The sequence below is a fragment of the Atta cephalotes genome, assembly GCF_000143395.1.
Source record: "Atta cephalotes unplaced genomic scaffold scaffold00008, whole genome shotgun sequence".
NCBI lineage: Eukaryota > Metazoa > Arthropoda > Insecta > Hymenoptera > Formicidae > Atta > Atta cephalotes.
Window position 1 is genome coordinate 1,814,883 of NW_012130072.1, and position 11,380 is coordinate 1,826,262.

General features: G+C 30.2%; 2 protein-coding genes across 2 annotated transcripts in view; both read right to left on the minus strand.

Annotated features, from left to right (window-relative positions):
• Positions 1 to 2,581: 2,581 nt before the first annotated feature.
• On the minus strand, positions 2,582 to 6,378 carry LOC105627330 (sphingomyelin phosphodiesterase 4). The gene is made up of 14 exons (XM_012208616.1): positions 6,352 to 6,378; positions 5,684 to 5,983; positions 5,499 to 5,601; positions 5,149 to 5,308; positions 4,831 to 5,056; positions 4,551 to 4,663; positions 4,309 to 4,467; positions 4,061 to 4,232; positions 3,800 to 3,985; positions 3,505 to 3,723; positions 3,338 to 3,430; positions 3,098 to 3,274; positions 2,810 to 3,039; positions 2,582 to 2,723 (listed from the first exon to the last, which is right to left on the minus strand). Exons 1-14 carry the CDS (start codon positions 6,376 to 6,378, stop codon positions 2,582 to 2,584), a joined length of 2,307 nt encoding a protein of 768 aa, XP_012064006.1.
• Positions 6,379 to 7,441: 1,063 nt separating this feature from the next.
• The window catches only part of LOC105627104 (solute carrier family 23 member 1), a 17,072-nt gene continuing 13,133 nt past the window's right edge, over positions 7,442 to 11,380 (minus strand). The window contains exons 5-12 of the mRNA XM_012208385.1: positions 10,624 to 10,744; positions 10,133 to 10,388; positions 9,800 to 9,928; positions 9,555 to 9,713; positions 8,607 to 8,686; positions 7,815 to 7,956; positions 7,598 to 7,745; positions 7,442 to 7,493 (exon numbers count right to left, since the gene is read on the minus strand). Coding sequence (XP_012063775.1) covers positions 7,442 to 7,493; positions 7,598 to 7,745; positions 7,815 to 7,956; positions 8,607 to 8,686; positions 9,555 to 9,713; positions 9,800 to 9,928; positions 10,133 to 10,388; positions 10,624 to 10,744 — 1,087 coding nt within the window. The remainder of the gene's footprint in view (positions 7,494 to 7,597; positions 7,746 to 7,814; positions 7,957 to 8,606; positions 8,687 to 9,554; positions 9,714 to 9,799; positions 9,929 to 10,132; positions 10,389 to 10,623; positions 10,745 to 11,380) is intronic.

Below are 11,380 nucleotides of genomic sequence, written 5' to 3' on the forward strand. Positions count from 1 at the left end.
AATTAATATAATAAAGTAATTTCTTATTACTCGTTAATTTTAATAAAATTGTACATGGTTCCAATAACTCTCTCGTCAAAAAGAGAAAATGGTCGAAATGTTATTTCTCGTTCGAGAACATTCCGATTATTATTTGTCACGATGTCACATGTTGACCTTGACCTTCAAAATAATATATATATTTTTTCGGAGGTTCTATATGATTATATACCATTTTATTTAACATCCTTATCCCCAAACACGCGTACAAGCACGATCGATGATTCCCCGACGACCTCAACACGAACAACTGACTTAAATATCGTCTGATATTATATCACTTCGTCATATCGCATCGATTTAGAATGAAGGACAGATTGATGATGAAAAAAAAACGAACTCCAAACAATTCACGCTAAGTAAGCGTATCCTGAATTTGTGGGCGCGCCGAATTTATGTGCGGTTCGTGTAATAAAGATGTGCCTTGAGGCTTAACGAAGCGGGGAAGGAGTACACGAGGAGCGTAATGCGAGCTTTACTTATCGCAGAAATAATAAAGATCAGCCGTTTTTCCTCATCTTGGTAACAACGAGAAAAAGTCGCGATGAGATCATGAAAACAGGCGGAAAGGGACGCGCGATTTTTAATGAGATCCAATTAAAAGCTCGCCCGTGTTCACGACCGACGTACACGCAATGTCCGTGCGTTCACAACTCCGATAGTATTTTATTTTTTTATTAAAAGCCGCGGACATGACGTAAAACGCGTAAAACTTTACAAATTAATACATCACACGCGCTACCTCTGCCTTCCTCTCGTCCCATTAAAATAAAAGATAATTACGCTTCTCCGTGCGGAAGACAAATATTTACAATGACAATAATCACGATCGCATTTGACATATCGTTACACGCGAGCAAAACTAATTAAGAGAACAGGATCGGTGAATATACACATATTCATTTAATATGGAAATATGATAAATTAGAAGACTGTAACTCTTAATGACTGTAATGTAGTGTTATACATAATGTATTGCGCAGGTTTTATAAAAATGATCATTGCGCAAGTTTTATAAAAAAAAAAACTGCGCAAAACGACACTATAACGTTATAATTATAATGGTGAAAAGTTACGGAATATGCAAAGCTTGCTCTTCTTTTTTGTTATGATTATGATGGCGAGACGCAAAAGTTTTTTATTATTTGTATTTATATTTCGTAAATTAAAAAATCAAGAATTATTAGAATTTGTCTTAAATACAAATGTCTTATACTTTCTTGTGGGATTTTATTGTAAAGTATTTGTAAGAACTCTTAAAATATTAGTTAAAGTGTCAAATAAAAAGTTTAAAAAAATTTATAGAAATGCCTTCTACCTTTTTTTATCATATAAATGAAAATCATATAAATTCTTTTAATTATCTGATTTTTTTATTCACTTTAATTACGTTTAACAACGAGTCATTAGAAGAATTTCTAAAATAACTATTTATTTATTGCTTAAAACAAAGTTATATGATTAAAATATTTTAAAAATAAATTATACATACGTTTTTCTTATAATTAGATTATCTGAAATAAACATATTAATTTAAAATTATTGGAAACAAATTTTACAAAAAATGAATTATTAATATTTACTCCAAATACCTTAATTCATGTCATAAAATTATTCAAAGAGTAGAAATCTGAAAGCGTTTAGTTAAATTTTTTCGCTTTAAAACAATTTTTTATTTAAAGGGCCAATAAGTATCCACGGATACTGATATAAGGGTTAATCCTTTTTGCGGGCGCTTCATTGATCGATTCGCATCAGTGCCCGAATTCAATTTGTCTAATGAATGCGCGAGTTCATTTTTCCGTGTGCATCACGTTGATTAAGTTTCGCGTTAACGTCAGAAGAGAAGTGGATCGTGGCGTTGATCGTTCTTGCGCTTTTGCTATTCTCGATTACATTCGAGACGATGAATCAATAATTAATGTTACTGTATGTTATAGTAATCGTAGACCGTACCAAATATCATATAGCATGTACCGTTCATTGCGAATTGCGCGATGGATACAATTAAGCTTAACCTACATTATAATTAGATTTCACAAAAAAATTTTCACAAAAAAAGAAATCTTATTAATTTAACTGTATATATTAAATTTAATATATTTAATTGTATATAATTGTAATACAGTAATTAATGAGAAATATATAACTTCTTATATAGGAATAATCCAAAATCATTCAAAAATAATTTTGATATTTTATATACCAAAATTTAATATGCAATTTTTTTTATATAAAATTATAAAAAATATGAATAAACAATTTAGAAAATACTCAGCAATTAAATTAATTTGCAGAGTCATTTTAAAACGCAAAGGCCTTCGTTTATAAATAATTATAATGTAAATTTAACGCGATCACTTAACGTAATTACTTAGTATAATAGTTTTCAAACAGTAATATTATTAAATATATTTTTTATATCGTATTTAATATATTTACAAATACGTAGATATCCAAAATTGTTATTCTTTATTCTCAAAAAGGTTTCAAAATCGCTTACAAACAGTAATATAGTCCATTATCTTAAAATTCGAAAACATCATCGATTAATGGAAGGTGCAATCGTGTTTTGTTTGAAAACACTTGTGATAGATGGAAAATAGTGTTGCAACGTTGCACGTATGACTACATACATAATCCACATTAAAAATAAAAATCCCAGGAACACAAAAGGACCATAACTGTAAGAAAAAATATTCTGTGTATAATTTGAGACTTGTTGTACATAATTTTTCGACAGATCTTAGAAATTATGGAAACTACGTACTTGATAAGCCATGCGATCAATACACCAAATGATATACTTATGAGAAAGCTGTAATTAGCTAAAGGTCGTAAACTTAATCGAGGTGGCAGTCGTTCCTCGGAGCCACTGCTAAATCCGTTTGATGTTCGTTTAGGTAATTTTATAATCGTAGTAGGAGGAGCAATTAATTGTCGACAAACACTACCAAGGAAGCTTCGTCTGTTGTATAGTGCGATTATCTCATATCGATACTGCAAATGAATCGCAAGTTATTAAACTAAAAAACAACGATGTGATTACATATAATACCTTGAGATTGAGGTAACAGCATAGCTTGTAAAAGTTTCTAACGAGAAAAGCGCATTCGTTCGTTCGCACCGGTTGCAATTCTGGATCGCCCATATATTCGATATATCGACATGTCTGTCTACCCTCTTGCAACGGTACGAAAGTACCCGGTCTACTCGAATCAAAGCTAGATTCCATCTAAAATCACGTCTTTTAAGCGATCGAAGAATTTTAATAGAAATTTATTTCAATAATCCATACCTGTGATTGATGACAGAAAGAAGTCGACAGAATACTGTCGTGATATTCTTGGTCCGCTACTATAGCAACTTGTGGAATGTCTTCGAGTTGTATCTGCAATCATATTGTATATACTATTCAAAATAACAAAACGCAATTAATTATCGATATAAAAGAAATTCAATTACTTGAAATATATCTATTAGTTGCTGTTGAGCAGTGGCCAACAATACAGGAACGCGTCGTCGCTCTTCTATGCTGATGTCGTCCGAAGAGTATTCCTCGCAACTAAAGAATTCCCACAGAGAAAGCAGAAAACGCTTTCCTCTTCTTCTATCTTCCAGAGCTTCCACCAAACTGGTCGATGTTAAATGCGCTTGTTTAATATTACTCAAAAACCATACGACCTGAAACGGAATATAATCACCTATTAATGAAGCTAGTTTGACGTACATTTAGAAATCTTCAGAAAGTAAAAAATACCTGCAGGTTGATGGCTGTCGAAAACATGGGAACATATTGATACGTTGGACCTTCTAGTTCAAGAATTTGTTGTCTAATAATCGATGTCCATTGATTCGTAGTTATTCGACCTTTGCTAAGGCCTGCGTCATCCACACAATTCTCTACTTCACATATCATTTTTGCTAAGTATGGTTGTGAAAATACCTACATAAACATAGATAAGAAGTACATTTTTTAATACAAGATAATATATTTATTTAGCTGATGAAATTCGCGTACTTTTGTAACTCTAAATAACATTAATGCATTCTTAGGCGCTACTAGGTCAGTTCTCATAAATCGTGGAAGCAATTGCTGAAACACAACCGTATATGCTAACAGATTATTAACAACGAAAGAGATCCATCTGCCAGGATCATGAATTTTGCCTCTTTCTTCTTCCTCTGCTTTACTAAAAATATTAAAGAAAAAATATTAACAAGAACTATGACAGGGTTTTGGCATTATCAGTAGTATATTATGTATACCCTTCTTTGGTATATGTTATTCCTGGTACATATCTCCATGGTTGAATAAAACTTAACCAAGCCTCCAGTATCAATCTGAACGAGCTGTCTAGAGGCCAATGATATATTGCTTTCCTCAAAAACGTATATATTTTTCCTTGAACCGAGGGAAGAATTATTCTGCCAAATATAAATAAAACAAAAGAAAAATGTTGAGTGTAACTGTAATGTGTTATATTAATTTGTAAAATATATCTCACTACCTCTTCAATTCATCCATTGCGCTCTTGTCGCCAGTAGCGCTATTCGTAAACTCATGCAATGTTTTTATGAACGCTCTTACAAGACGTATGTGTTCTCCAGAATGTATACTATGCTGAAATTAGAAATTACAATCAAATACATTTGAAGAGACGCAAGTTATTTTTATTCCGCAAAATTATTCATATTTTTTCATGTAACATAAGGCTTCATTTATTATATCATATAATGCTTCATATAATGCTTCATATAATTCATTTATTTATTACACAAAAAACTTACTCGTCGCGGAATCGAAGACAAGTAGGATGTACTCAATTGGGAGGTCAATTGCGTATCCTCCGTATATTCTAACCAAAAATCGAGAAAAACTTGTACTACAGTCTCGCTTCTCCAGACTTGTGGTAAGCACTGCTGTTGTTGCGGTATGCCTGTTCCAGGACTCGTTGTTCCCGAGGATAATATAGATGCTCTTAGAAGTCTCAGAGTTTGCAATTTTTGACAATCTCTGATTGAAATTTAAAACATATAAATAAAGCGTACTTGCTATACTCGAATATGTACGTCTTATCTCTCTAGAAGCACAAAGTGTCTCCGCACCTTCGGAATTCTGGTGACTGAGTTAATTTTCTTGGCGGTGTCTTCTTTACATATGGCCCAATCACCGGTAGAACCGGAGAATTATCTCTCGGAAGAAAATGGTATAGATAACAGTGCGCTAATTGAACATAAACCGTTTCCCAATTCATCCATACATTTTCTTGCTGTTGAAGTTGTAACCAAGGATTTGTCAAATGATATGCAAAATGAAAGATATAGTACTCAAAGGGATATGTAGTTATGTTAAGAAAAAATTCATGTTGTAAATCATAATGCAATAATCATATATATTAACATATTATAACATATATAACATATTAAACATATATATAACATTTAATAAAGGATACTCATAGATAAAGCTGAAGGAACACGTGTCGCTTGGTCATCTCTAATTTTATCCAGATAAAATGGTGATATTATGGCTTCCTCCAACATGGAGCGTATTTTCGACTAGAATGAGAAACATTACGATATATTATAATAGTTCTAAAAAAATATTTACATGTACTATAAATTTAATTTTTAAACGTACCGGAAGATATGACACTGGAAAATTATACTTAAGATAACAGTCTGGAAGCAGTTTATAACACAAAGAAAACATTGATCCTTGTGGACTAAGAAAGTGACACAGTGCCGAATATTCATGTGGATTTTTCTTAAGGGTAATATTGTGTAAACCCCATCCAATATTGTCTACTATTCCAAATAAAGAGTCTATCAGCAAAGGAAAAACTAACTGCAATTCAGTAGTGCTTGACTCATCTATCAAAATAGATAAATCTCTGCATCTTTCAACCAAGGGTTCATTTAAATATCTCTGAGCTCTGATCTAAAAATTAATGGACATAACGCAATAAAAATTTAACCAAAAGTATAAAATATATGTTAAAATATTAATATATGTTATAACTATAATAAAAATGTAAAAATATAATCCATTATATTTTTTTCATTATAAAAAAATGTAATTTTCAAATTTTTGTCAATTTTTAACAAACATATAATAATTTAACAAACATATAATAGTTATTGTAAGTACTTGTTTGTTAATCAATACACGCTTAAGATTACGTTCGATGACGATAATATTCGTATTTAAATCTTGTTACTCCACTTTACTCCGCGTTTACATACTCTACATTGTTAGGTACTGTTTGATGTTTGTTTTTTTGCAATGTATCAATCAATAATACGTACTGTAGCAACATCGGTGGACGAAGCCATTGTTCACAGTTTTTTCGAGTTTAGATAAATTATAAAATTAAAAAATTGCAATTAAATAATATCATTTGTATGAAACGTTATGTCCTTTTTTCGAAAACTCACACCGGTCAATCACGCTAACCTATGAATTCTGTAATTCATATTTATCTGATAGGCACTGAAATGTCTGAATAGGAGTCTACAGTAGCGCTACTAAAAAGTGCGAGAACTCACTTGTGAAAACAATTGCGCGATCGGTAGAATCGTGAGAATGCCGTACAATTATAAAAGGAAGATTTATTTTTTGCAACTGAATTTTTTATTTGTATTTCTCATCTTTATTTTTTTTTAAAGTTTATATAATTTATATGTTACATACTATAATAAATTAAATACATTTATAATTTAAAAAATTATATAAGTTTTATATATATATATATATATATATATATATATATATATATATATATTGTATAATTTGAAATAAAGAAATAGATATAGATATTATAAATTAATATATAAGTCTATTATATCAACAACAATAAATATTTATAAAACTTTAATGTAGATAATTTTTAACAGGTATAAGAGGTAAATAATCCTTATTGCAAAAGTGCAACATAATTAACTATTGTAAGTTGAAAACATCAAATTAATTATTGTAAGTTGAAATAATAATTGATTTATGATTGTTACATGTACTTCAATATTTCTAAAGTTTCTAACCATTATTTATTTCTCGATTTAAAAAACAAAGTGTAATATTAATACACATTTAGACATATAATTAATTTCTTTGTATAGTTATATACAATTATAATATTTTATCTTTTTCATAAATTTTTATCTTTCTTGAAAGAGAGATAGAGAAGACCTTCATGCATGAAATTGATATTCATAATTGACAAAGCAAATATGACTGAAATTAAGATTAGGAACGGTAATTATGTGTTATAAAATTTTGTATAACATTGTGATGTCACATTTGTTGATTTTTACATATCACATTTTTCGATTTAAAGATATCTTACGACAGACCAAGTATATGCACATGAGGTAATTGTATCATTCAATTTTAATGCACTTATAATTTTTGGTAAGTAGGTAAAAACGGTATATATGATGTCCATTTCCATCTAAAAAATATTAATTAATTTAAATATTAACTGTACATTAATTAATTGTACATATTATATATAAATATTATATATAAATAAAATCTAATGTATATTAATAACACCTTCTCAGCAGACTCATTCCAAACGGAAAATCGAAGGTATTCTGGACGTACTCAGCATCAGATGCTTCGTCAGTTTTTTTGTCAATCGCGTCATCAGTCAATTCCATTTCTTTTGCCCAAGCCTCCAAGCCGCGATCTTTTGCATTACCTTATAAATTTAAATATAAATAAATCAATAAGTACATATCCCATTATTATTAATCCTTATCAATAGTACCTGGGATAATGTTATCCAATAAACAGCCTAACGCACCACCTACTAAAATAGTGGTGCTGAATAATACGGTGAATACGCTGTCCACCACGGCATTTCCTGTTTGTATTGTATCCGGATATTTAATCAGCCACTTTGACAAGACCTGAAATAGATCATAAAATCACATGCGTGCATTCACTCTTGCATATAAATATATATGTATCTATATGTATATGTAGATATGTAATTTATATGAAAATGTGTTTATGCATCCCTAGCAGCACAATTCATCGGCGCAACATTTCCCAGCAAATGAGAATGGATTGAAATGGATTCAGATTTTCAGAAATATTGATTCACGAATATTAAAATGAATGCTTTTCAATCCTGAATTTTTTCAGCATTTTTATTCATTTATAGGAATTGCATGAAGCATATCTCTATGCCTTTCAAAATCTAAAAATAATATTAGCTTTTTCTGTGCAAAAACATACAATTGTGAATACTGTTCAATTCAAAATTTTGAATAGGAAATGCAGTTTTCCAATCCAATTGCATCCAATTGAATCCAATTGAATCTAATTGAATCCAATTAAATCCAAAAAAAAGTATTCGCTATTTAAAATATGCATTCGGATAGAAAAAAATTTCAATCTATTTTAATCTATTTTCGTTTGCTGGATTGCCCAATATATCCTCAATGTATGCCAATATTTAACCAACGTTTCGCCAATAAATTCTGCTAGGAATGTAAATAGCAAAAATTAATGTAATTGAGTACACATTCGTATCCTGGAGAGTGTACGTACTCACCAAAGGGAAAAACATGGACAAGCCTAAAATGAATAAGTTTCTTGAGGAATTGAGATTAACGTATTGTAATGCCGACAGACCTGAAAAAAAGAACTGCGAATTAAAAATAAAATAAAAATAATAAAGAAGAAAATACCATATATATATAAGCCCAGCAAATGAGAATAGATTGAAATAGATTCAGATTTTCAGAAATATTGATTCACGAATGTTAAAATGAATGTTTTTCAAGCCTGAATGCATTTTTATTCATTTATAGGAATTGCATGGAGCATATCTCTATGCCTTTCAATCTAAAAATAATGTTAGCTTTTTCTATGCATTGTGAATGATACTGTTCAATTCAAAATTTTGAATAGAAAATGCAGTTTTTCAATCCAATTGAATCTAATTGAATCCAATTGAATCCAAAAAAATATTCGCTATTTAAAATACGCATTTAGATAGAAAAAAATTTCAATCCATTTTAATCCATTCTCATTTGCTAAGAGATGAAATAAATAATAAAGAAAAGAAAGAAAACAGTAATTTTTAAATTAAAAACAGTTTCCTAATTACTTATACATCTAAATTATAAGTATTACGAATAAATTTGCTATCTTTTCATGAAATCTTTCTAATATAAGTCTTACATATCTCGTTTAATTAATATAAAAATATAAAAATAAAAATAATTTTATGGCAGTGAGAATAAATCAAATATAGTAAAATATCAATATAAATCTTCAATTTTTGATGCGTAAATAATATATTTTATTGCTTAAATTATTCGCACCAACAATTGCGGAAGCTCATATTAACATTTTATTTATATTTAATTTATATTATATATATCTTATTTAAGAATATATGGGACATCTGAATGCACCTTTTTACTTTGAGATTTAACTTTGAGATATTCATAAATAAAGTATTTCGCAATTGAATATCGTAGAACTTTATGCTCACCGAAAGCACAAATCATTCCAAACATTATGCAGAATATTCCACCAACTATCGGCTCGGGAATTATGATGAATACCGCACCAAATTTGCTGATTACACCCTGCAGGAGCATCAGGAAACACGCCCATTGTATGACTCTGCGGCTGCCGACTTTGGTGACTCCTAATTGTTTTCATTACGTTCTATCAGATAATGCTGTTACACCAAAAATCTGCATTAAACTCGCGGTTAAAATGTATAATCGTTACCTATCGTGCCGACATTCTCGCCGAATGTATTTGTGCCATTGCCGCTACCCCAAAGTCCAGCCAGTATTGTACCCAGACCTTCTATACCGATACCACGATTGATTGCATGAATCGGCGGCGGCGGAGCTCCTGAAAGTTTCTTGATAAATCACAAGCTCATTATTAACAAAAATTTTGTTCTTAACAAATCTTATTTTTTTTTAGGTCATTTTTATTGATGATAAAAGATTTTTCCTGGAAAGAGTCATCACCTCATTATTAGTACTAATAAATGAGAAATGGCTTTAAAAGGAAAAATTATGAAGAAATCATTTCTAAAATGAATATACCTACCACACATTCTCGCGGTAGTCGGATAGTAACTGATGGACTCAACAGTGCATGCTAATACTCCTGCTAGCATACCAAGTACTCCTGACAATGTTACGGTGGGTACGCCCCACTGTCCAGGATACGGTATTCGAAACCAGGGTGAGTCGCTTATAATTCTCAATTTGCTATCCGATCTGGCGGGATGACCAAACGGTAGCGTATCGGTTACTGTTAGTATGGTGCAGATTATCCACATGACAATTATCGTCAGCAAAACCTAATGCAATAAGTAAATATATATATGGCGATATTTTCATATATGAATTTTTTATTCTAAAACAATGATCTGCAATTTCATAAATAGACCCAAAATTTCTATGGATATAAATACCTTTAAGTAAAAAAAGTATAAAAAGAAATGCTTAAAATAGAAACTCAAGAATCATTTATTTATTCTACGGTAATTCGCATTATCATTACGAAATTTAGGATCCTTCTCTCTTAATGCTTACTGGAAAGAGTTTGAACAATTCGAACCAAATAACGTGGAGTCCATGGTCCTTGCGATATATTAAAAACGGAAATGGAATATTGACCATTATTTGAGAACATGTTGTCAGTAGTATTATTGTTCTAAAAATATACACAAGTCAAATATATACGTCAGTAGTATTATTGTTCTAAAAACATATATTCATTAAATCCTAAGATATTTAATTTTATTAGATTTTAATCGCAAGAATTAGAGGCTTTCAAAAATAAGTCTTTATCTAAGTTTTAAATTTTTTAAGCAACAAGAATTAACCAATTATAGTCGTTTTTCATGAGCATTTCCTGAAGATGAAAAGTTGGATGATAAAATGAGTATAGAGTTGGCTTAAGAATTGTTTTGTTATGTGTCAGAGAAGAATATACAAATGTGAAAGTGAGCGCGGTGTGGCAAAATATAGCTGGCCGTCCCCGTTTATGAAGGTCTAGTCTTCTCGTCTGCTCGGCCAAGATTCTTGAACGAAGGTCTATTCTAAAAAAGCTGCACAATTGGATAATCAATCAACCATATCATATATCAAAGAGCATGTCGAAACAGAATTTATAGACTGTTTATTGTTCCATTGAACATTCGACAGCTGTAATTGATCAATTTCTTAAGATTTAAAATTTACAGCTTAGGTAATGGCTTATTGTAGAAAACTTTTTAGTCGTAATTATTATTATTATTATTATTATTATTATTATTATTATTATTATTATTATATATATACATATATA

Excerpts from the sequence above, each read along its gene's own strand:
- LOC105627330 (XM_012208616.1), bottom strand. The coding sequence starts at position 6,378 with ATGGCTTCGTCCACCGATGTTGCTACA. Across the intron at positions 5,309-5,498 it reads TCCTTCAGCTTTATCTATGA|AAAATGTATGGATGAATTGG; the intron begins GTATCCTTTATT and ends TTCAACAGCAAG. Across the intron at positions 2,724-2,809 it reads TTGATCGCATGGCTTATCAA|TTATGGTCCTTTTGTGTTCC; the intron begins GTACGTAGTTTC and ends TTTTTCTTACAG.